Below are 27,450 nucleotides of genomic sequence, written 5' to 3'. Positions count from 1 at the left end.
AAGTGTCCTGCTCAATAGAACACCCTCACCCTCCAACATCATACCCCAAATTAAACCCCTTTTGGCCTCTCCCCCTAACTCCCTCCCCCCTTCCCTCTGGGATTTGCTGTCCTGTTATCTGTATCTCTGTGTTATGTACCATATTTTTTTGCTCCATAAGACGCACTTTTTCCCCTCAAAAGTGGAGGGGGAAATGCCTGTGTGTCTTAGGGAGTTAAAAATACAGTATTTTATTAAATATTTTAACACACCATTTAGTTCAGAATATTTTTTTTCTTATTTTCCTCCTTAAAACCCTAGGTGTGTCTTATGGTCAGATGCATCTTAGGGAGTGAAAAATCTAGTATATATAATTTCACTAATCCCTTCACCTTCTCTGATCCCGTCCCCTCATCCCCCTTCCCTCTGATGGCGGTCTCTGTTCCCATGACTCTGCCTCTGCCTCTATTCCGTTCCTCTGTTCACCGTATTCATTAGACTCTGCCTGGCTTATTTCACTAGCATAGTGATCTCCAGGTCCATCCATGCCATCACACAAGGTAAGATTTCCTTCTTTTTATGGCTGCATAGTATTCCATTGTGTATATGTACCACAGCTGTTTTATCCACTTGTCCACTGATGGACACTTGGGCTGTTTCCAGATCTTGGCTATTGTAAACAATGCTGCAATAAACATAGGGGTGCATATCTTCTTTTGAATCAGTGTTTTAGGATTCTTAGGATATATTCCTAAATATGCAATAGCTGGGTCAAAAGGCAGTTCAATTTTAGTTTGTTGAGGAATCTCCATACTGATTTTCACAGTGGCTGCACCAGTCTGCATTCCCACCAGCAGTGGAGGAGGGTTCCCCTTTTCCCCACACCCTCCCCAACACAGTTGTGTGTTGATTTATAACTATTTTTAAAAACCTACAAAATGAGATAAAACAAAGAAGAGCACTTCCTTACATGAGAATGCTGGCTAATAAATATGGACAGAATGACAAAATTAGAAAATCCCATTTGTAACTCCCTATGTAATTACTGACTTAGGAACATGAATGTACCCTAATCCACTGGATTAAAAGCTACTGGGAAACAGGATACTCACAGTCTCACAGAATCACCCTACAGATTACTTATTAATTACAAAGGGATTATGTGTCCTCATACTGGACATATGGTCAAGCCTTGTATCTCCTGATTTGATAGTGAAAAGACCACATCACCTTAAGCGGTTTCTGCTAACCCTAATCACAGAGCAAAAGAGACAAACTCCAAATATGGACATGTTCTATGGGACAACTCATCCAGACTTCCAAAGGTTTGCTGTCATGAGAAAAGAGGGGGATACTATGAAGACAAAATACCCAAATAGAGAGTGTGAACCTTGACTGTATCCATGACAAAAGGCAAGAGAAGAGTAACAAGGATATTTGAGACAAAAAGGGAAATCTGTGTATGGTCTGCATGTAAGACGATGTTACTGAACTACTGATTTTCTGTGTCTGTGTGTGTGTGGGGGGGGTAACGATGCTGATGTTAAGAGATGCATGCTGACACAGTGAGAAGAAAATGTTTCATAAGGTATATGAGACTACTTCCTGACATGACTGCTACTGGACCCTTGAGCTATACTAGATCCTGGCCAGAACAGAGAAAGATAGTTTCCTGTAAGTCCAGAAGAGACATTGCTTCCCATAAATCCCCTCAGACATGATGGGACTCCACTACGCCCCACACTGTGCTGACTCCTGGAGCAGGCCACTGACCTGCCTGAACAAGCATGAATGGCATCTTCCCTTACCTGGGACCAGTCCAGTACCCTCATCCAGCCTGCCATGCATTATAGAGATTATCTACTTCCTCATACCACAGCCCAAGATGAGCCTGAGTTTCCCTTAATAAATCTGTTAATTGCTGGACTGGAGTAGCCTACGTCCTTCTTCAGTCTTTCCCTGACCTCTGCTTACGGAGGTATGTTTTTCAGTCTCTGGCCTTTTCCCTGGGTCTGCATGTATGAACAGAAGAGAAGTGCGTATATACGTGTACATGTGTGTATAAAACACACACAGAGTGATTATGGTAAAACGTTAACAGGGTGAATCTAAGTAAAAGGCATATGGGGAGTTCATTGTACTTTTCTTCCCCTAACTTTTCTGTGGGTTTGAAAATAAATAAAATTTTAAATGATACTGTTTTCACTGGTGATTGGAGGTTTTCAGGCTAAGATACAAACATGAACTAAAAGAAAAGAAATTAATATGTGAAATTTGAACTTGAACTATCAATATAAACTCATGACACTGAAGAAGCAATGGACATTCCTAGTACCCAGATCTTGGTTTCTGAATACTATCTAGGGTTCTCTGGAGACGCAGCCAATTGTAGGGAAAGCAGAAGGAACAACTGAGGTCCATCTGTTGTAGTAGAAATCAAGGAAGCAATCAAAGAAGTATGAGCCTGAGACAAAAGGACATAGGGACCAGCTTGCAGGGGCAACCAGGGACCAAGTCTGGAACAATGTGAGTAACCTGAAATAAAGGAGTGAATGAATAAATGACTATAAATAAATAAAGGATTAGAAGATACAGAACTTTTTAAATCCATGAGTCCAGAGCAATACAAATAAACAAATGAGTGAGAGGAAATCAACTGACTTGCCATCACTAGAGGTGACTATTTCACTAAATCATTAGTCTGAAAACTGGAAATCAAAGGGCATTTACCCCACCGTTATAGGAGATATACCACAGTTCATCTAAGGCTAATGAGAGAGCTTTTCTTCAAGGAGAATATTGGCTAATAAATGTAAAAAAATGAGAGAGGGAAAATCACCAGTCTGCAACTTCCAGGAAATACATTCAGGAAAGGGTCATCTAGAAATGCCAAAAATATCATAGGAAAGGTTGGTGGAAAAAAAACAAGATATTTGCAAACAGTCAAGACTTCCATAGATTATCTGCTAACTAAAATATAAAAAATGGACAGCTCTGGCAGTTACTATTACTTACTCAATTGACCGATTTTTGCATCACATCATAGGAAAACCTGAAATTGTCTTCACATCAATGTATTCTTTTTTTTTTTTTTTCTTTATTTTCTGAAGCTGGAAACGGGGAGAGACAGTCAGACAGACTTCCGCATGCGCCCGACTGGGATCCACCCGGCACGCCCACCAGGGGCGACGCTCTGCCCACCAGGGGGCGATGCTCTGCCCCTCTGGGGCGTCGCTCTGCCTCGACCAGAGCCACTCTAGCGCCTGGGGCAGAGGCCAAGGAGCCATCCCCAGCGCCCAGGCCATCTTTGCTCCAATGGAGCCTTGGCTGCGGGAGGGGAAGAGAGAGACAGAGAGGAAGGGAGGGGGGGGATGGAGAAGCAAATGGGCGCTTCTCCTATGTGCCCTGGCCGGGAATCGAACCCGGGCCCCCCCCGCACGCCAGGCCGACGCTCTACCGCTGAGCCAACCGGCCAGGGCCTTTTTTTTTTTTTTTTTTTAAGTGAGAGGCAGTGAGGAGGCAAGGAGTAAGAGAGACAGACTTCCGCATGTGCTCCGTCTGGGATCCACCCACAAGCCCCCCACAGGGCAATGCTTTGCCCATCTGGGGCCACTGCTCTGTTGCTAGGCAACTTAGCTATTTCAGCACCTAAGGCGAGATCATGGAGCCATCCTCAATGCCCGGGGCCAAATTGTTTGAACCATTTGAGTCATGACTGCAGGAAGGGAGGAGAGAGAAAGAAAAAGAGAGAAGGAGGGGTAGAGAAGCAGATGGTCACTTCTACTGTGTGCCCTGACCGGGCTTTGAACCCAGGACTTCCACACTCTGGACCAATGCTCACCAGCCAGAGCCCACCAATGTATTCTTGCCAAAAAATATTTAACCTGAATCTAATTAATCCTTAATACGTACTTCTAGACAAGAAGAAAAATATAGATGAGAGAAATAAGTTAAATAGGGTCCTGGCCAGTTGGCTCAGGGGTAGAGCGTCCGCCTGGCGTGCAGAGGTCCCGGGTTTGATTCCCGGCCAGAGCACACAGGAGAAGTGCCCATCTGCTTCTCCACCTCCCCCCCTCCTTCCTCTCTGTCTCTCTCTTCCCCTCCCGCAGCCAAGGCTCCATTGGAGCAAAGATGGCCCGGGCGCTGGGGATGGCTCCTTGGCCTCTGCCCCAGGCGCTGGAGTGGCTCTGGTCACGACAGAGCAACGCCCCAGAGGGGCAGAGCGTCGCCCCCTGGTGGGCGTGCCGGGTGGATCCCGGTCGGGCGCATGCGGGAGTCTGTCTGTCTCTCCCCGTTTCTAGCTTCAGAAAAATACAAAAGAAAACAAAGTTAAATAGGACTGTGAAAAAACTAGACAACCAGAATACAGAACATTGTACAAAAATTGACCTAGACTGTTCAAGAAGTTAATCTTAAATTTACGTGTGGGGGGGAAAGGGGAAGGGGCTTTTTCTGTGCGGAGAGCACTCTCACAGACATAGAGTAAACATGCTAACACCTGCTGGACTTTCTGTAAGAAGGGTGGCAAGCATCAACCCATAAAGTGACACAGTACAAAAAGTACAAGATCGCCCAATGATACAGTACAAGAAGGGCAAGGATTCTCCGCATGCTTAAGGAAAGGAACATTATGACAGGAAGCAGAGTGGCTATGGGGGGCAGACTAAGCCAATTTTACAGAAAAGGGCTAAAACAACAAAGAATTTTTGCTGAGGCTTGTATGCATTGAGCTCTTCTGCAGATCTAAGAGAGTGCTAGCTTTAAGAGATGCAAGCTTTTGAACTGGGAGAATAAAAAGGACCTCATGATCCAGTTCTAAGCTCTGGCTTCTGTTTTATTATGAAGACGACAAAATCTTGAAGTTCTATTTATTTATTTTTTTAATTTTAAAATGTTTTAAAATAAATAAAAAGAGGAGGAACTTTCATACTGAAAGAAATGTAAATAAGTCATAATCATCAAAAGCAATGTAAGGCCTAGGAGATTACTCTTAATCCAAAATGGGAGTTGGAAGGACTATAGAAGGTATTTTAGGAGTAATAAAGAAAATCTGAGTATGGCTGAGCACTAGATATATGGGAATTACATTTAATTTTCTTAGATGTGATAATGATACGATTATTATTATGTGAAAGGATGCTGTTATTCCTGGAAGAAGCAAGCTCAAATGTTCACAGGTAAAGAGACATTAAGACTTTTAACTTTCAAGTAGTTCTCCAAAAAGTAAATACACAAACACATACACACACCAAGTAAGACAAAATATTAACAACTGCTGAATACTGGTATTTGATATGCAGGTTTCTGTGTTAGTGCACTATGTTTTTAACTTCTCGATATGCTTGAAATTTTTCATAATAAAACATTTTTAACGAGAGTAGTATGATTTTCTTTAATACTCGGTTCTTAATAAATATTCAGAGTATCTCTATCTTTAATGTAAAGTAAAAGTGAAATCTAGAAAATTCAAGTACCTCTTCCAATTTCCACATTAGCCAAGAGGGAAGTTTTCGTCACTCAGCCACACCGAGGGAAGTATCAAAAGGGCTATAAGTCTACGCATAACACACATACATATAAACAGGATATAATATTTGGGTTCACATACTTTCATCTAAAAGAGTTTCCAAGTATTCAAGTGAGTTCAAACCAAATCTTTATTGTGTATTTAATATGGATAATGTGCTGAATAATAAAAGACACTAAAATAGCACAAAGCTTTGGCTATGGCCTAAGTCCTTATCTCAGGAATACACTGGCAAATTTGAGCCAAAAGGTATGCAGTATTATGCTTGAGGAACAAAGTCACTAGCTCATTACCCTATTTTGTATGTATATTTCTTAATTCTAATTATTAACATAAAGCAATCAGTATAATTTAATTATTAATTTAAATATATAGGTCTTGGTGCTAATATGAAAAAAGTATAATACACTACCATTTATAGAAAGCAGAAATTTGTTCACTACTGATTATCTAACACCTAGCATAGGACCTGACCTATAGTAAACACTCAAACTTATATTTGCTGAATGAATGAAGAAAAAGCACCAATGAGAGAGGAAAGTGGCTGCAGCATCATCATGTCCATAAAAGCACATAAAAGCAGGAGGTGGAAGTCCTCCAACACATCTGGACAGCAACACCTCTGGCAAAGTGGACATAATAAGTGTGCCCCCTGGTGGTACACTCTCCTAGAAATGAGAAATTAGCAAAGCTGGTGGTAGAGCTACAGGGCACATTAACTACCAAAATGCCACGTGCTTTTAGTTCTTCTAGTGTGAGGGAGAAAGGGAGGGATGGAGGGAGGGATGGAGGAGAGATGATAACACTTGGGGTGTAGCTAAAGGAATACAAGAAAATTCACACCTGGTACATTGCTAAAAAGAAGAGAGAAAACTACCTGCAGAGAAGAAATGGGGAGGCACTGTGATCTTGAGGAAATAAAGTTCATTGCTTTATGATTTCCTATCATTACTGTCATGTAGTAGTTTCAGTAATGTTACTAATTTCAGTAATGAGATTAACTTAAAAACAAGAATATCATAGCTGCTTAACAAAATTATCAACATTTTTTACTAAAATTATCACTAAAATTAAATATAGAGAACTTACTTTTCTGACAGATGCTCTAGTAGTCTTCATGTGACTGTTTCTGAAAGTCTGGAAGGTTGCCATAACTATATTACTGTTGTATAAAGAATTAATCCATAAAACACCTAAAGAATACATAATAAAAGAAAACAAACAATTTATTAACTTTAGTGACTCAGATAAGCATTCTTCCCTAAAATAACTTCTAAACTACAGGCATTTAAAAAAGAAATAAAAACATAAACAAAAATTCTGAGCCATTAAAATTTACTTAGCAAGCCAACATGAATAGTTGGAAAATACGTTCACATATTACTTAGTAAGATACTGAATTATACTATTATAAAGTAGTTAACATCATTCTCACTAGCCTTTTTATTGCAAGAAAGTATCTGAAAGCCTCAACAAGAAATATTTGAAAAACCTTTTAAAATGTAAGAGAATATGACAAAAAGATTCCCAGCCTTCTTGTCTCCCAAAAGTCACTCTATCCTTACAGCAACTGTGAATGCTCTACATATTCTAATTTCTTGAGCTAAAAGGTTTGATAATATACAAATAAAAATGTGTAATCTATACATATCAAATTAAAATAAGATGAACAAAAACAAATTACTTATACTGTAATCTTAGCAGCATACCAATGACTAGAATTAAAAAAACATCCAAATTAAACGATGAATAGTACTTAAAACACATACATTCACTCACACTCTCTCCCTGGGAGAAACTAAAACTTAGTCTAAACCGGTGTTTCCCAACATGGGGCCCACGCCCCACAGGGGGGCAATTCGATAGTTAAGGGGGGCAATTTGAAAATGGACTTGACAGGACTTTAACTCTTTCGCCCTGGGCCATTTAAATGCAATGCTAGATATCGGTGCCAAATTTAACAAAAAATGCAATTCTTAAATAATTGCAGTAAATAATTATTAAGTATAATTTCATTTGACAAGACCAAAATATCAACTGGGTGATTGGCATCGTCAAGTAAACTTCGTCCTGGGTTCACCGCGGAGCCTGCCTTCCGCCGCGGGGAACCCCGGACGTTTTAAAAACTCGCTAAACAACGCAGTTATTCTCACCTAATTGGCCCATCGCAACTTCTGTAGTGTTTCACATCATTCAGTTGGTGTTAATTTGAAATGTCAGTCAAAACTGTTGTAAAAGTTCGTTGATTTAATAAATATACATATATATATTGTATAGATATAATTGGTAAGTATTTGATTTTATTTTTATCAATATTAAACTCTTTATTAAGTACTTCTTGCATCGGGGCTAGAAAGCACTAATATTTTATAAATATTATTGGGGCTATAATAGTGCATGCACGACAATTTTAATTTTAGAAGCATAACTTTCCAGAAAATTTTGTCAAGTGGAAAAAATATAGATACCTTTTGATTTGCGGTGGTAGTGTAGTAAATGTGTTATATACATTTAAATAAATATGAATTTTTAGTATACGTTTATGTCACATTGAATATATTTTAACACATATTTTAATATTAGTTTTTAATTGATCTTATTTTTATTTCTTATAGCCCATAGTAAAATGAGTGGTGCAAGCAAGAAAAAAACTCGTCAATATTTGGAGGAATATTTAAAATTTGGGTTCATACCCACTGCTCACAATGAGCGGATTCTCTTTTGTCTTTTATGCCAGCAATGTTTGACCAACGAATCAATAAAACGAGGTCGTCTTGAGGCACATTTGAAGGCGAAACATAGTGCTCATATTAATTCAGATTTGAGTTACTTTAAAACTTTAAAGAAAAATTTTGAAAAAAGAACAACATTAAAGTCTCTATTTACTGCTCATACTTCAACTAATAATCGTGTTCTTGAGGCTAGTTATCAAATTTCTTTATTCGTCGCTAAAACTGGAGAAAATCATACTATAGGAGAGAATTTAATAAAACTATCAATATCAGCATTTCTTAAAAACGGTTTTTGAAAAAGATGACAAAGATGTAAAAGCTATGCCACTCTGACAATACTGTTAGCAGAAGAATAGACGAAATGAGGATATTGAAAAACTTATTGAAAAGCTGAAAACAAGAAAATTCTCCTTGCAAATGGATGAATCAACTTTGAGAGACAGTGAGGCAGTATTGATAACTTACGTAAGATATATTGATAAAGGACATTTTGCTGACGAAATGTTGTTCTGTAAAAGATTAGAAAGCACCACTACCTCCAAAGATATATATAATAAGCTAAAAAACTACTTAGATGTCAATGATATACCAATGAAAAATAGAACATCTTGTGCTGCAGATGGTGCTCCCAATATGATGGGCAAGAAAAATGGCTGCTTAAAATTGATGAAAGATGCGAATCCAGAAATGATTCTTGTGCATTGTGTTATTCATAGGGAAAACTTGGTAGCTAAAAACATCTCGCCTGTTCTGAATGAAGTATTACATACAGTAATAAAGTGTGTTAATGCTATTAAAGCTAGTGCCAAATGTGAGTGTCTTTTCAAGCTATTTTGTGAAGAACAAAATGAAGACCAGGTGAGACTTTTACTTCATACTGAAGTCAGATGGCTATCTAAAGGAAACTGTTTGAAAAGATTTATGGAACTGTTTGATACTCTTAGTGATTTTTTTTTAAGCAACAAACCTGAAATGAAGTATGTTAACAATAGATGGTAAAGCATTTGTGAGTTATTTAGCCGATATCTTTGAAAAACTAAATATATTAAATAAGCAACTTCAAGGAACAAATAAAACTCTTGTCGATGCAAAAGCAAAGATATCTGGTTTCATTACCAATATTGAGTTATGTCAGAAACATATTAACAACAAAAACTTTAAACAGTTTCATTGGCTCCAAAAATGTGAAGTAACTGATACCGCTTTACTTGTTATTGTCAATCATTTGAATATTCTATTGGCTGATTTAAAAGAAAGATTTTCTGATTTAAAACAAATTGATTTCTCAACATGGATGATGCAGCCAATGTTAGTGGATTTGTCTGATATATCAAATATGCAGTATCAAGAAGAACTCGCAGAATTGCAAAATGATGAGTCAGTTAAAGCTTTATTTAATATCAAAGGAGCGATGGCATGGCTTTGTGATGAAACAGAAATCAAATACCCAAATTCAACTAAATGTGCAAGAAAACTATTGCTACCGTTTCCATCTTCATTTTTAGCTGAATGTGGATTTAGTGCTGTAAATGATTTACTGGTAAAAAAAAGAAATCGGCTGGATATAACACAACGTGGAGACTTGAAACTAAAGCTAACCAAATTGGAACCTAATATAAAATCTCTGTGCAGCAAGCATCAAGCGCAAGGATCACACTAAATTAAAATAATAAATTAATAGAGAAAAATCTGTATTAAAATTATTTGGGGCCCTGGCCGGTTGGCTCAGCGGTAAAGCGTCGGCCTGGCATGCGGTGGACCCGGGTTCGATTTCAGGCCAGGGCACATAGGAGAAGCGCCCATTTGCTTCTCCACCTCCCCCCCTCCTTCCTCTCTGTCTCTCTCTTCCCCTCCCGCAGCCAAGGCTCCATTGGAGCAAAGATGGCCCGGGCGCTGGGGATGGCTCCTTGGCCTCTGCCCCAGGCGTTAGAGTGGCTCTGGTCATGGCAGAGCGACGCCCCGGAGGGGCAGAGCGTAGCCCCTGGTGGGCGTGCCGGGTGGATCCCAGTCGGGCGCATGCGGGAGTCTGTCTGACTGTCTCTCCCTGTTTCCAGCTTCAGAAAAATACAAAAAAAAAAAAAATTATTTGGAATTTAAATTTGTTTTTCATTATATGTTTTGAAATTTTACTTACTGTGTTTTGTTAACAATTTCATAGTGATTTCTTCCTAGAACCTATCATTTATGTTTATTAAGTGAACAAATCAATTTTTTAATGTTAAAAATTATGTATGTTACATAGGGGGGGACATAAAAATTTTAGAAAGGTTAAGGTGGGGCATGGCACAAAAAAGGTTGGGAAATACTGGAACCCTTTGTCAATGCTTTAATAAAATACCTTTGAGAGTTTAACTCTCTCACCACTCAGTAATCTATTCATGCATTCAAAATCTACTTGCATTAGACGTTAAGGATACAGGGGAGAACAAGGCAACAATATGTTTTATTAAAATAAAAGGTAGAAATGGGAACGGAATTCTAAATCACTAAAATATTGAACCAATAGAGATTTAAGAATTGGGCCCTGGCCGGTTGGCTCGGTGGTAGAGCGTCGGCCTGGCGTGCAGAAGTCCCGGGTTCGATTCCCGGCCAGGGCACACAGGAGAGGCGCCCATCTGCTTCTCCACACCTCCCCCTCTCCTTCTTCTCTGTCTCTCTCTTCCCCTCCTGCAGCCGAGGCTCCATTGGAGCAAAGATGGCCCGGGCACTGGGGATGGCTCCTTGGCCTCTGCCCCAGGCGCTGGAGTGGCTCTGGTCGCAACAGAGCAACGCCCCGGCGGGGCAGAGCATCGCCCCCTGGTGGGCGTGCCGGGTGGATCCCGGTCGGGCGCATGCGGGAGTCTGTCTGACTGTCTCTCCCCGTTTCCAGCTTCAGAAAAAAACGAAGAAAATAAAAAAGAATTGGTTAGTTTCAAATCAAACTGGTCTTATAAAGAATTAACTACTTGAAATTTTAGACACATTCGGTTATTAATATAAATTTTATCATAGAGAAATGTGTATGGAAAACTAAACTTCAGCCTAGTCCCATCAGAACTGGAAGAAAAACACCACATTTTAGTGGAGTTCTAATTTTATACTCCTATACTAGAGATAAAACTGAAGGGTAGTGTGTGTGCACACATACACCTTCCTTTAGAGATTGCTAGATTCTAATTTTTAGAAAGAGAATTAGAATGGTATACTATTCTGAATTAAGATGACTTCTAGTGGTCTAACGAGAAATTCGGTCAATGAGTAGAAATGAAGCAGGAGTGTAAGAAAGGCAACCGAGGTCCCAACAGCACGAAATAAAGAGCAATGCACCAGGTTAAAGTGCCTTTTGTGTTCCTGTTTTACCTCTCATTGGCTGTTTCCTCAGTTAATTGCAGTATCTCTAGACCTGGTTTCTCAATACATGTATTACCCGACTTACACGGCTAGTTTATTGTGAGAATCAAATGAAAAATAATTTATAGGAGGCACTTAGAAAACTACAAAACATATGTAGAAAAAATTAAAATATTTACTTATGCAGCAAAACGAGTAAGAACAAAATTGTCACACCAAGGTGTAAATGGCCAAAGCAAGAAGGCAATCCTTTATTTGTCCCAGGCCAAAAGAAGCCTTACAGGCAAGTGGACTTTGCCTCAAATTGCACATAAAACATATAATAAGTCAACACAGGGTTCCGGAAGAGCAAAACTCTCAAACTCAGCTCCTGAGTAAACTGACACCACCCTCGGGAGGGCAGTTTTGAAATGCATATCACAACCCTGAAAATACTCCTGTCCTGTGACACAACCATTCCTTTTCTGGGACTCACCGAAGGAAACAATGATTCTGGAGTATTTAGGGTTCTAAGCAAAGTGTGTAAAGCACCAAGTGCTTCACTAAGAGCAATGCATTAACACCTTATTTAATCCTTAGCAGTGGCTGAGTAGTACCCCAATTTTACAATGAGAGAAACAGGCAAGGGGAAATTAAGCAAGCAGTAGAGCTAAGATTCATATCCAAATCTCCACACTCTAACACCCAGGTCTGTAACCACTCAAAACTCTTTGAAAAGCTGTTCATCACACTTTATAAAAGAAAAATAAGTAGCACTCAAGATGCCAGAAAAAGGAGTGATTGAATAGCCTAGAGTGCAATGGCAACCATGTAAAAGCAATAGTGCAGGACAGAGTGAAGGCACACAAAGCATCTTGACTTTCTGAATCCTGAAAGGGTGCAGTTGAGAAAAGAGATGGGAAGAAGCCATTACCTTTGCAGCTACTGACTAGAGCCAATATGAGCAAAGATTAAACACTCATTGGAGGCTTCATCAGGAAAGAAACTGACCCATTATGAGCTGCTCACCTGAAGGTGTGACAGGCCATGCCCAAGGCAAAAGAAAGAATTCCAAGGAGCTTGCTGGGAGGCCTGGGTGCTCTGAGACACGAGCTGGATTTGACATCTCTGACCACCCCAGTTTACTCTGCCTACAATATTCCTGAAGAACAGACCTAGATAGAACATTCTTTTTGAAGTAAAATACACTGCTCACAAAAATTAGGGGATATTTCAAAATGAAGTGATAAAATATCCCCTAATTTTTGTGAGCAGTATAGAATATGATATGGAACTATGTAGGAACATTTTTAAAAGTAAATAAAATCAGTATAAAATGGAATACACTAAGGAAAAAAAAATTCAGACAAATATAATCATGCAACCCAAACTCACATTATTTATTTTCAGAATAGTACCTCAGAATTTATACTAATAAAAAAGAAACTAAACTTTATCCCACGTCTACACTTCGCTTCACTTATTGAAGAAAAACACATTTACTGAACCCTACTTAACTTAAAACATAAGAAAAACATTATTTCACAAAGAAAAAAATCTATCAGAGAATATGCAATGGTGTATAAAAGTGAATCCAACATGAGATTAAATGATTTGTACTTCTGGTAAAGCAAAGAAAAAAACTCATTTTTTAAAATTCATTTTTAGTGAGAGAGAGGAAGAGAGGAAGAGAGTGAAAGAGGGGGAAGAGCAGGTAACATCAACTCCCATATGTGTCCTGACCAGGCAAACCCAGGGTTTCAAACCGGCGACCTCAGCATTTGAGGTCGAGGCTTTTTATCCACAGGCCAGACAAAACTCACTTTTGGAAATGATGTGGAGAAAGATGGGGGAGAAAGAGGCAGGGTTCCTTCACCATCTTATATAATTAGGAAGGATGCAGTTTTAGACAGATTTCACCAAAGGAGCAAATAGACAGTACAAGTATTTTTCCCTAGGATACTTTTGTGTTGTAATAATCAACTTTTCACGTAATGCTTTAGTGCTTTGTGACCTATTCTGGGTGAGTAAACCAGAGTCCTATACAGGAAAAAAACTCTGTGTTTCTCTACAAAGAAATGAAAGTGAACTTAGATCTTTTTTTTTTTTTTTTGAGAAAGCAGGTCAGAGACGAGAAAGTACGGATGGACAAGGCAAACAAATCCAAAGTAAGCTGCCAGAAAAAGACACAGAATGTAAAAACACTATGAAATTCCTTAGAAGCAGCAAAAAAGCAGGATACTGCTAAAAACACTGGAACACCAAGAAATTTTAAAGAAATATAACAGAATGCAAAAGAAAATAAAAGCGCGCAATAAAAAAAAACAGCTATAAAGGGTACAGAAAACAGGTAAAGGTCACTGAATAAACTGCACCTATCCTTAGAACCTGAGATTTCACGTCTTATCCTACATATATACTTACACAAAATCACGAAGACATATACAAAAGAACAGTCATTAAAACAAAATAAAACACTAAAAACAATCTAGAAGTTCATCAATTCAAATACAGTAAATTATAATATATTCATATGACTATTACTCAACTGTTGGAGTTAATACATACTAATATGACAGCATGTCCACAGAATACTAATGGAGAAAGAAAGTTACAAACAGTGAAAACAGTTTGATTTAAAAAAATTACAGACACAACTCTGACACATCTGTGTGTGTTTGAACACATTCAGGAAATATGACAGATACAGATAAACTCATGATAGTGGTCACTCATGACAACTAAGTGCTTTTTAAATGTTATAAAATATCATATAAAATGGGAAAAACACAGATAAGTAAAAAAAAACAGGTTCTAGCATGTTCACATTATCCTCATTTTGTGTAAAATCTGTATTACTACATGTGTATATTTATTTATATGTGCAATATAAAAGAAAACATTTTAGATGGGCATAATCATTGATTTCATAAGCATGGATGTAATTATGTGTTTTATTTTTCTGGATGTGCACATATTCGTTTATAATAAGAAAAAAATATTTCCTAAGTCTTTCCTCCTCTCCTCCAGCCTAAGAAATGTTCATCTATGCAACAGCATCATCTATTTCCTGACCTCTTTTTTGTCATGAGTTTTTATACCAACCCAAGGAATCCTGAAAAGCCTTCTCAGTGTTCCATCAACAATACTGTGCTATCTTGACTCTCTTCCTACAGCGCTGGTCCTCAAACTTCAGTACCATAAGGACCAGTTTACTTCTAACATCTTCCCCCATCCCTTAAGATCCAGATTCAGGAAGTCTACATGAAAAACAGAAATCTTTATTTTTAACAAGTATCCTGTTACATATTTCTGATTGAGAGATATCTCTCTCTCTAGCCATTCCATTAGTCACCTTCCCTAATTTCTTTCACAATTTCTTATTCTAATACTAATATTTCTAACTTCCAACGTTGTCCGCCTTGGTATTCATCCTTAGTTTTCCAAGAATATTTTATCTCTACCATTGCATTTTACTATGTAAGTAACTCCCTAACCTGTACATCTTCAGTTCACTGTGTGCACCTTACTTTCAGTTCCTTATATTCAATTGTCCTTTAGGTACTTTTTTTTTCTTTTTTTTTTTTTTTTACAGAGACAGAGGGAGAGTCAGAGAGAGGGATAGATAGGGACAGATAGGAACCGAGAGAGATGAGAAGCATCAATCATCAGTTTTTCATTGCGACACCTTAGTTGTTCATTGATTGCTTTCTCATATGTGCCTTGACCGGGGGCCTTCAGCAGACCGAGTAACCCCTTGCTCGAGCCAGCGACCTTGGGTCCTAGCTGGTGAGCCTTGCTCAAACCAGGTGAGCCCACGCTTAAGCTGGCGACCTCAGGGTCTCGAACCTGGGTCCTCCGTATCTCAGTCCAAAGATCTATCCACTGTGTCACCGCCTGGTCAGGCATCAGTTAAGTACTTTTGACTAAATATCCCAATAACTCCAAAATTATTATGTTCAAAAACTAAATGAAACTTTCTGTTTAAATAATCTCCTCATATTCTCTATATCTGGAAACATCAGTAATCCAATTGAGCCAGTAAAGCAAGCTAGAAACTGACCTTTCCCTCAAACCCTACAGACTACCACATCTGGTAAATCACTAAATCCTGACCCATCATCCTCCTAAACATCCATCAAATCTACCATTTCTCGCATCAGCTGAACTGCTACTATCTCTTCACGCATCAGTTCAAGGGGCTCCCTCCTTGACAAAGGCTTGGCTCATCTCCTTGCCAAACAGTGACCACCTCCTTTATGCTCCCAAAGTGGTTTGTTCTTTATTCTTCTGGTGCCATTGTTTGCATGTGTCCCTCCTATTGGGAGTTCCTTGAGAACAAGTGTTTTATTGTATTTGCATTTTAACACAATAAGCATTCAAACATCTGCTCAATTAATAAATAAAAAGTAATGCTTTTTAAAGTGCAGAGTATGCCTTTAAATGTTTAATGGGTAAATTTAATGAATTATTTGAGAAAATATAATTAAGACTTTTCAATAATTACTAATTTTATATTTGGGAAATATTTATAATAACTGCTCCAAATACATATTTTGACAAACCCCAAATAACCAAGTGTTAAAATCATTATGTTGAATATAACTATTACAAAACAAGACAAAATATATAAAATATTGACTTTCAAATATTAGACAACAGGCAAAGCAGGGCTGTGATCCAGCTACTTCCAAGTCACAACATGGAGAGGAAAACCAAGCAGTCTGGCAGTCTTACCTAGCTGCAGAGACAAACATCAGAGTTTGCAAAGGCCAAGGCATCTAGGATTTGTTGGGCAAAACATTGGAGAGAAGAGCTCAGAAAGAGTGATCTTTAGAAAAGTGCAGATGAGTCCTAGTCCTGCCCATTGGCTTAGTGCAGGGGTCCCCAAACTTTTTACACAGGGGGCCAGTTCACTGTCCCTCAGACTGTTGGAGGGCCGGACTATAAAAAAAACTATGAACAAATCCCTATGCACACTGCACATATCTTATTTTAAAGTAAAAAAACAAAACGGGAACAAATACAATATTTAAAATAAAGAACAAGTAAATTTAAATCAACAAACTGACCAGTATTTCAATAGGAACTATGCTCCTCTCACTGACCACCAATGAAAGAGGTGCCCCTTCTGGAAGTGCGGCGGGGGCTGGATAAATGGCCTCAGGGGGCCGCATGCGGCCCGCGGGCCATAGTTTGGGGACCCCCGGCTTAGTGGATAGAATGCTGGCCTAGCGTGCAGACATCCAGGGTTTGATTCCCAGTCAGGGCACACATAAGAAGCGACCATCTGCTTCTCTTCACCTCCTTCTCCCCCTACTCTCTTTCCTCCCCTCTCACAGCCAGTGGCTTACTGGTCTAAGTGTAGGCCCAAGACATGGGTTGTCTGATGGATCCTGGTCGGGGCACATGCGGGAGTCTGTCTAGCTCCCCTCCTCTCACTTAAAAAAAAAAAAGTGCAGTTGAGTTCCCCTAGAGTTCTTGGCTGAATATTGATCTGTGCCAAGTATCTGAGGTTGGGGAAATAACTACCAAACAGTTGTAGGCCAAATAATACCTACAGGCAGACAGAGCATGGAATAGTTTGCACCCCCACCAACCACAGTGGAAAAACTTGCAATGTGCCAGGTAATGGACGGACTCCTCAGAAAGAAATTGGGTTCCTTGGGGGACTAAGTCAGTAGTACACTAAATGCTCTTTGGGACTTACGCTAACAAAGCTTAAAGGGAAGGTTCAAAACAATCCAATAGATTCCAAATAACCTAACTGTGCACCCGAACTAAATCCAACACTCTTAGGAATACAACAAAATCAAGCAAACAACAGCTTGAAACTCACAGCCTGGCATGCAATAAAAAATGCCCAAGTATACTGAGGAGGAGGAAAACCTGATATATACCCAGGAAAAAAAAGTCCATACAGTAAATGTACACCTAGAAATGACAAAGATAATGGAATGAAGAGAAAAGATGTTAGAACTATACTATAAATATATACTGCTCACAAAAATTAGGGGATATTTCAGAATGAGTATGAAGCTATAAAATATCCCCTAACTTTTGTGAGCAGTGTATGTTTCATACATTCAAGAAGAAAGAGGAAAATACGATCATAAGGAAAGACAGACAAGATATGAGACTCCAATTAAAATAAAATGATGAAAATAAAATATACTAAATAAAAATATACTGGATGCAATTAATATCAGACTAGAACTGCAAGAGAAAAACCCAAAGACACAGCAATAGAAACCAGACAAAAGAAGTAACTTAAATATAAACAACAAAAATAACAAAAGCATCATCAGTCAGTCTCTCCTAAAAATACTGAAATCCCAGGCCCTGGCTGGTTGGCTCAGTGGTAGAGCATCGGCCTGGCGTGCAGGAGTCCCAGGTTCGATTCCCGGCCAGGGCACACAGGAGAAGCGCCCATCTGCTTCTCCACCCCTCCCCTTCTCCTTCCTCTCTGTCTCTCTCTTCCCCTCCTGCAGCCGAGGCTCCATTGGAGCAAGGTTGGCCCGGGCGCTGAGGATGGCTCTGTGGTCTCTGCCTCAGGCGCTAGAATGGCTCTGGTTGCAACAGAGCAACGCCCCAGATGGGCAGAGCATCGCCCCCTGGTGGGCATACCGGATGGATCCCGGTCAGGCGCATGCAGGAGTCTGTCTGACTGCCTCCCCATTTCCAACTTCAGAAAAAAATTAAAAAAAAAAAATACTGGAATCCCAAAGTGGGGTGTGGAGGGGTGACATATAATAATAACACAGAATTTCCAAAATTTGATGAAAACTATCAACTGAATGATCCAAGGAATATCAATAACCCTAAGAAGAATAAACATAAAACCACACCAATGCACATCATAATTAAATTGCTAAAAACTACTGATAAAGAGAAAAATCCTAAAATCCACCAGGGAAAAAAAGTACACATTACATAAAGAGGAATAAGAAAGAGCAGGAAACTTCTTGTTAGAAACTATGCAAGCTATAAAAATCAGACAATAGAGCAGTGGTTCTCAAAGTGTGTGCCCTATGGTATTCCAGAGAAATATGTGCCTGTTGGGGACCAAAATACCAACAAGGTTTTGGAGTTTAGATTTTTGGGGGACAGAGGTATGGGGAATTGGCTGTAAGCTGACAGTCTGTCCAACCCCCACCTCACTTGCCTGATTAGGTTGCAAAAGGCTGTTAAGCTGTGGTGCTGGATTGTTTACACTACCCCCCATGTTCCCCAGAAAGACTGGACGCAAGTTTCTTCTATCCTTTGTTTGGTGTAATAAGATATGTATGGTGGGGGTTTTGGATTGATGATTAAACATAAAGAACTGTCTCTTAAAGCCCTTTGGATTTCTATAAAAGAAGAATATGTGGCAATATCTAAAAAAGCTTTGAACATTTTACTACAATTTTCAACATCCTATTTATGTGAATGAGGATTTTCTACCGTCAACACAATTAAGAGTAAAAAGAGAGGAATTCTTCAATGTATTGACGAGGAAATGAGAGTTTGCCTTTCAAATATATGCCCAAACATTGAAGAAATCACTAGGACACATCAGGCTCATGTTTCTCATGAACACAAGAATGAAAAAACACATTTGTGCTGGGACCTGCCAAATTTACTAAATCTAACTAAGAATGTATCTATATATAAAAAAATAACTTTTTTCTTGTTTCTTTACTTTTTAACCCCTCTTTTTTACACATTCTAAAAAGCATAACTCAAAAAATGCAACATAAAAATGTTTTTTAATGTCAGAATAAATTTATTGTATTTATTTCATTTAATTACCATAAAAGCATGCTTGGACTTTATATTTTTTTCTTTAATATTTGACTGAATTTTTATAACATATTTCAGAAATTTGTATATAATGCACCTACAATTATTTGTAGGATTTTAAATGTGTCCCGACTTCAAAAAGTTTGAGAACCACTGTAATAGAGTAATGAGAAGAGAAAAAAAATGTCAACCTGATGAAAATACCCATACCCAATGAAAATATCTTTCAAAATTAAGGCAAAACAAATATATTCAAACTAAAAAATGCTGTGAGAACTAATCATCAGAACCATCACTACAATACATAAATTTGGGACTAAATGAAGAAATACAGTGCTTAAAAAAGTAAATATGAAGGTAATATAAAAAATATTTTCTCTTTTTTAAAATCAATTTTTAAAGTAACTATTTAAACTAAAATTAACAACAGTGTATTATGGGGTTTACAACCTACATAAAAGCAAAATGTATGACAAAATAACACAAAGGATATGGTAGGTAGCAGATGAAAAAATACCACTGTGAGATTCCTACACTGTAAGAGAAGTGATATTAGTAAGTTAACATTATTTTGTAGACCCCAATTAAGGACAAATATCCATGAAGGAATGGAGAAACTTCTGCTGGTGTGGGTGAAAGAGAAAGAGCTGGCAGAAGATACAGTGACAGAGATTGTAATATGCAAAAAGGCACGTATTATTTACGGTGACTTGAAGAAGAAAGAACCATCAACCTCAAAAGAAGCAGCAGAGGCCCTGGCTGGTTGGCTCAGCAGTGGAGCGTCGGCCTGGTATGCAGGAGTCCCGGGTTTGATTCCCGGCCAGGGCATACAGGAGAAGCACCCATCTGCTTCTCCACCCCTCTCCCTCTCCTCCCTCTCTGTCTCTCTCTTCCCCTCCTGCAGCCAAGGCTCCATTGGAGCAAAGTTGGCCCGGGCACTGAGGATGGCTCTGTGGCCTCTGCCTTGGGCACTAGAATGGCTCTGGATGCGACACAGCAACACCCCAGAGGGGCAGAGCATCGCCCCCTGGTGGGCATGCCGGGTGGATCCCGGTCGGGTGCATGCGGGAGTCTGTCTGATTGCCTCCCCGTTTCCAGCTTCGGAAAAATTTTTAAAAATTAAAAAAAAAAAAGAGGCAGCAGAAGATACATTTAAAGCAAGTCACAGCTGGTTTGAAAACTTCAAGAAGAGATCTGGCATCCGCTCGGTGGTGAGGTATGGTGAAGCTGTGAGTGCTGACGTTAAGACAGCTGAGGAGTACATCGCACATTTTGCTGTGCTTATCGCAAAGGAAGGCTACATCCCCCAACAATTGTTCAACTGTGCCGAAAACAGGATTGTTTTGGAAAAAAATGCCCCGGAATACTTTCATCACCACAGAGGAAAAGAAGCTGCCAGGCCATAAACTCATGAAGGACCCTTGCATTGTGTGCAAATGCTAGCGGTGACTGTAAAATAAAGCTACTGCTAGAGTATCATTCCAAAAATCCTCGGGCCTTTAAGACTCACAAGATTCTTAAAGAAAAACTGCAGGTTATGCGGTGCGTCAATGCTAGGGCATGGGTTACGCAGCAGGTTTTTATTGAATGGGTAAATCTCGTCTTTGGTCCTGCAGTGAAGAAATATTTTCAAGAAAGTAAACTCCCTCTGAAAGCATTACTAATCCTTGATAATGCTCCAGCCCACTCACCTGGTCTTGAAGATGACATTCTCAAGTTGAAATTTGTGAAAGTCCTCTACCTCTCACCCAAAACGACTTCAATCTTGCAACCTATGGATCAGCAGGTCATTTTCAACTTTAAAAAGCTTTACACAAAGCACTTGTTCCACCACTGCCTTGAGGTGACTGAGAATACAATTCTAACCCTTCGAGAATTTTGGAAAGATCACTATAACATCATAATATGTTTACACATTATTGACTTGGCATGGCAAAAAGTTACAAGAACAACGTTGAACTGGCATGGAAAAAGTTATGGCCTGATGTTGCAGACAGGGACTTCGAAGGATTCGAACCAGAGACCAAGACTGAGGTAGAAGCGTTGGAGGAGATTGTGTCCCTCGGAAAGTCGATGGGTCTGGAGGAAGACGAGGGTGACGTAAACGAGCTCCTCGAGGAACATGAGGAAGAACTCTCAACTGAGGAGTTAAAGGAGCTACAGATGATGCAACATAGGGAGCTTCTGCAAGAGATTAGTAGTGAGGAGGAGGTAGAGTTGGAGGAAGTGATTTCTACAAGTGAAACTAAAGACGTGCTGGCAATGTGGGAGAAGCTTTCAAGTTTCATTGAAAAGAAACACCCAGAAAAAAAGTTTCAACTGGTCCCACTTCAGTACTTTTTTTTTTTTTTTTTTTGCTTCAGTACTTTTTAATGACACTTGTTTGTCACATTTCCGTAACATTTTAAAAGGCAGGCAAAAGCAAACCTCTTTGGATAGATTTTTATTCAAAAGTCCTGCAAGTGAAAGTGCAGCCAAAACAGTAAAAACAGGCGATGATTAAATGAAAAATATGTAATGTTAAGCTTAGGTTAAGTTTAAAGTTAAGAAAGCGCATTTTTTTTACAATTAAGTTTTAGTGGTTTCATTTTAAGTAAAAAAAAGTGCAGTTTTAATTTTGTTTAAAGTAAAGAAAATGCAGTTTTAGTTTACATTTGGTGTTAGGAAAGTGCAGTTTTAGTTTACGTGTCTACAGTGCCTGCATCCCTTCCTCCCTCCCTCCTCCTCCACCATTCACCTCTGTTAGCTGCACTCATCTCAAGGTAAGAATACAGTACTAAATAACACTTTTTTCTTTTATTTCATATATTTTGTTATGCATTGGTAAAGTATACATGTGTGTTTCTTAATTTAAAACATGTATTTTTTCATAATTTAGGATGGTTTGGGGATGTTTCACAGGGCTGGAACAGATTAAACCTATTTCAGTTATTTTAAGTGGGAGAAATTTGTTTGATATACGAGTTGACTAACTACAGAATGAATTAAACTCGCATCTCAAGGTACCACTGTAATAACATGGGCCGGACAAAAGAGAAAGTGTGAACTGCTAAGACTCCAAAACTCCCTGTACTCCAACAATAAATACAACTTAAAAAAAAACAAAAACAAAAAACAGACCCTGGCAGGTCGGCTCAGCGGTAGAGCGTCAGCCCAGCGTGTGGAAGTCTCAGATGCAAATGGGCACACAGGAGAAGTGCCCATTTGCATCTCCACCCTTTCTCTTTGTCTATTCTGCTCCCACAGCCAAGTCTCCACTGGAGCAAAGTTGGCCTGGGCGCTGAGGATGGCTCCATGGCCTCGGCCTCAGCCTCAGGCACTAGAATGGCTCCGGTTGCAGCAGAGCAACACCTCAGATGGGCCAAGCATCGCCCCCTGATGGGCATGCCAGGTGGATCCCGGTCGAGTGCACATGGGAGTCTGTCTGTCTGCCTCCCACTTCTCACTTCGAAAAAATAGAAAAAAACAAAACAAAACAAACTTAAATCTTGAGGCTGTGTTTTCAATGTAAATATGCTGCCTAGAAGTTAAAATCACATTCTTAATCTTATACAAAGCCCCCATATACAATCTACAAGCTTATTTTTAACCAAAAAATATGTTCAGAGCTTTAACTGAAGAACTGATAAAGAGAACTTTATCAGTGACAACTGTGACTCTATGGTTTAAAGAACATATTGCTAGGCCCTGGCTGGCTTGCTCAGTGGATAGAGCATCAGGCCACATATGGACATCCTGGGTTCAATTGCTGGTCAGGGCACACAGAAGTGACCATGTACTTCTCTTTCCCTCCCTCCCCCCCTCCTCCTCCCGCAGCCAATGGCTTGGTTGGTCTGAGCACTGGCCTCAGCCGCTGAGGATAGGTCAGTTAATTTGAGCACCAGCCCTGGACGGGAATTGCCAGGTGGATCCCAGTTGGGGCACCTGTTGGTGTCTATCTCACTATCTTCCCTTCACTCACTTTAAAAAAAAAAAAAGTATATTGCTGAAAAGGCATTTAAGCAGTTCTTGCAAATACCCTAAGCTGCCAAAAGCAAGAACAAATGCACAGATCAGTTTTGCTGATGGCCCAGTGCTTGGTACATTAGAAGCATTCTATAAGCCCATGCAGAGCGTATTAACTGGCAAGATAGAAAAGGCATAAAATAGGTGAAAGATAATTTTAAGGCTTCAAGCTTGGGGAGCTAGAAAAAAAGTGGAACCTTTGCCAATTACAGGACAACTGATAGCGCTTAATGTCAATATAATTCCCAAAGGCACCTAAAGAAGACACATTTTGTTGGAATGGTCAGAGTTAATAGATGTTACTGTGGAAATCAACCTGCATAGAGAGCTTGAAAGCTGATCTTACAGACTGGGAAAGAACAGAGGATCAAGAGAGAATCTAGGAGACAACCATAATAAAGGGTGCCTGGGCAGGCAAACAAAAAACCACAAATAAGTAGCAATCTGAAAAGTAGGCGAGGTTGATTTAGAAGATGTTAGTGTCATTCAAGTCAAGAAATAGTTTTAAGTATGGAGCAGTCATCACTAGACTCCTAAAGTCCTTAGGGCGGAAACTCTATTCTTTCATCTCTGAATGCCAAACAAGCACACATCACAGTCCCGCCAGAGTGTGCACTCAGTAATACTATATACAGCCTTACACTGTATTAGCCAGTGTAACTGTTTGAATGATGTTAACCAGAATTTGTATTACTCACAGCAGAAGTTGCTGTTATCATGCCTATTTTACACATAAGGAAAATGAGACACCAAACAGTTACATAATTTGCTCTCACTCACACACCTAGGAGAATCTGTCCTGACAGAGAACATTGCTGAGAGCAAGTTCAACGTGGACTATGGGTAAAACTCAGAACTGCAGGATGTTAAATGCACCAGATGTACCTTCATTTCCTCCCTGCCCACACCTTTCTTAGAAAACTTTCTGTACCCATTCTAAAAAAGTGCAAACTGTGAGACACAGCTAAGTCTCCTTTCCATCCATTTTCCCATGCCCATCTTCTTCCAGCCTCAGCCCCATTGGACTAGAAATGGGTATTAACCAATCGGATTCTCTCTTCAGAAATTCAGAATTAAGATATAGAGTATTTGTTGTAAGCCATACTGCAATATCAAAGTGAGCCTGGTGTACACACTATGACAAATCAAAGTTTCAGGCAAACCGAAGTTATGGGGAAGCAGAAACCAAGAGCTTTAAAGAGAGGGACAGTCTAAAAAAAACTGGGACAGGACATAACAGAGTATAGAGCAGCAGAGAACAGAGGAAGAGACCATGTGTTTTCAGAGAAAAACCGTAAGACTAACCCCCCAAAGATGTTCTGGTTCCCAGAACACTGAACTGGAGTGGACTTCATGCAATGGACTTCAGAGGCAGTCCTTCCAAAACTACCTGACAAACACCTTTAAGTAAGTTAATTCAAATGGGCTTTTGTTCCTCGCAGCCAAATAATCCTCAAGCCATTAAAAGAGGTCAAAGGAAAAACACTCAGTCAGCAGCTACTTTGTGCTCCACAATAACTTTTTGAGGTACATTAACTCTCTTTTCGGGATGAGGAAAATAGCCTTAGCAATATTAACACATCTGCCAGACTCCAAAACCCAAACTCTTTACAATATACCTCATTTTTACTCAAGTAAACACCCTCTGCTTCAGGCCACTACATCATTTCTTATTTCTTCCCATGAAACATCCTCAGATTAATCCAAAAATGCTAACTTTTCTCCTTTTATCCTGCCAAGTTTCTAATCTATATAAAGGGTGGGGCAAAAGTAGATTTACAGTTGTGAGTACTATATGCCAAAGTTTATTCTTGTATTATTTATTATTATATAATTTTCCATGCAAACTTTGACATATAAAGATGGCAGGATGAGCACATATGTATCTGTTTAGTCTGTTTTTAAACTGATAAAGTGTTTTTCTTTCCTTTCCCTCCTTCCCCAGTTTATACAGCATTCACTCAAGCCCAGACTAAGCTGGGATCTTTCCCTGACCTGCCCTCGCCCCTTGTTCTCTCCAAGTGGTTGATATTACTAAAAGATAGGTGACCTGACAGAAAAAGAAGAAATTCAGCTTACTTAAATAATTATCCTATTCAAAGTTATTTCAATTACTTTTCCAAGGCAAGATAAAACAAATAATACATCCTAAAAGCTTGAAATCCTTGCCAAAAAGTTATAAAGACCAGCAAACACAAATATCTACTTTTCTATCCCTGAAAATCAGTTTGCCAATAAGGAATGCGAGTGTTTTCTAATACATATGGGTCTCTTTTTCTCATTCTCAAAAAGACATTCCCTAAGTTTTTCACATTTTCTCCAAGTACAGACAGAACTCCACTGACTGTAAGGGAAAATTTCCCCTAAAATGAGCAATAATGTAGCCTAACCAGTGGTGGCACCATTGACAGAGTGTAGACCTGGGAAGCTGAGGTCCCCAGTTCAAAATCCTGAGGTTGCTGGCTTGAGCGTGGGCTCATCTGAGTTGAGTGCAGGTCCAACAGCATGAGCACAGGGTTGCCAGCTTGCATACAGGATCACAGACAGGATCCCATGGCTGCTGGCTTGAGCCCAAATGTCATTGGCTTGAAGCCCAAGGTCGGTGGCTTGAAGCCCAAGGTTGCTGGCTTGATGCTTAACGTCACTGGTTTGAGCAAGAGGTCACTGGTTCAGCTGGAGGCCCCTGGTCTATACATCTATGAGAAGCAATCTATGAACAACTAAAGAGACTCAACTACAAGTTGATCTCTCATCTGTCCTCCCTCTCTAGCGTGTAAAAAAAAAAAAAAAAAAAAAGGCAGTAATATATCATCTGATTGGGTTTGATTTCCTTTTCCATACTTAACTTCCTAGAATTAAAAAATACATATATGTGTGTGTGTATGTATTAAATGTACTATCCTTCTTCCAGTCTCTAAAGTTAAAGGACTTCTTCAGCTTATAGCTTCTAGACGTACTTCAGGAAGGAGGTCAGAAGCTAGAGAATTTCTTACTGTGGTTCAGGGTTTCTGGTCAGTCCCATAGCCTCAACAACTAGGACATATCACTAACCCTTATCAATAATGCACTTATGTGGGTCCACACACTAATCACTAGTTACTAATTCAGCTTGGGATCCCATGTTCTGACTGCACTACATTCTTTAATCTCACAAAACTGCTGTTACAGCTACAACAGTGAAATTAATTGTCAACCCTTGCATCAGTGCTGGAAGGAACATAAAGAGCGTTAAAACCAGGTTACAACGAGGAAAAAAAGGGACTGAGTGTTTATAAAGACTCATTAAATTGCACTAATCATGCTGGGAAACTGTGCTTCCATTTACTCTAAAATGGCAAACAAGACATTAAAAACTATCTTCGCATTATCGAGTATCCTTTATTTTCTGAATATTTCTTCACATATGAAAATCTGTATCAATCCCTAATAGGGTGTCAAGAAGCTAAGGATAGTTTGCACGTTCTGCAAGGGACTGAATAATCACAAAGCTGAGAAGAACACCGGAATTTTTAACTCGCATTTGCACTAGGGCCATTACATGTCTCAGCAGTATTTCTAATCCTGAAATTTTTTTAACATCCTGAGCTAAATCGCCTTCAGTTTAATAAGGCTTTACAGGAAATTGCCAGAATATATAAATTTTAACACTCTGAGGAGCTGTTTGACGTCTTCCGTTTCTGTCACAGACGGGTTGCGTGCGCCTTGTTCCCGGGCTCGAGGGTTCTGACAGTGAAGGATGCTGTTCGGCGACAAAATACAATGTCCTCTCCCCTTCTGCACACTCTCCAGTGTGCGCACCACGAGCACAAACTAAGCACACGCCCCTGCACGCACCGAGAAAACACGGCTCTGAAGCCCACCCTGGGGATGGAAACTAAACTTGTCACTCAAAGGGACTGCAGCTCCGCCCACACTCCGGACCCCGGCAAGACTCGTCTCGAGCCCCTCGGCCCAGTGCCTTAGGCTTTCTCCCTCCGCCCCGCTCCTCCCGCCCTGCACCCACCGCCAAGCGAAGGCGCAGCTCTGGGCAGCCCCAAAGTCTGAGCAAGGGCTGCCGGCACCGGAACTGGGCCGCTCCATCCATAGCGGCCCGGCACCCCGCCGCCACCGGCAGCT

The 27,450-nt window shown here is 39.8% G+C and overlaps 1 protein-coding gene across 5 annotated transcripts in view; it reads right to left on the bottom strand.

The window, feature by feature from the left end:
* AKAP11 (A-kinase anchoring protein 11) overlaps positions 1-27,450 on the bottom strand; it is a 65,508-nt gene that overhangs the window by 35,303 nt on the left and 2,755 nt on the right. For all 5 annotated transcript variants that reach the window (XM_066237472.1, XM_066237470.1, XM_066237471.1 and 2 more), the window contains one exon: positions 6,596-6,699. In XM_066237472.1, coding sequence (XP_066093569.1) covers positions 6,596-6,658 — 63 coding nt within the window. In that variant the 5' untranslated portion in view covers positions 6,659-6,699. The remainder of the gene's footprint in view (positions 1-6,595; positions 6,700-27,450) is intronic.

Source organism: Saccopteryx bilineata, chromosome 6 (assembly GCF_036850765.1).
Source record: "Saccopteryx bilineata isolate mSacBil1 chromosome 6, mSacBil1_pri_phased_curated, whole genome shotgun sequence".
NCBI lineage: Eukaryota > Metazoa > Chordata > Mammalia > Chiroptera > Emballonuridae > Saccopteryx > Saccopteryx bilineata.
This window is presented reverse-complemented; position numbering and strand designations above follow the sequence as displayed.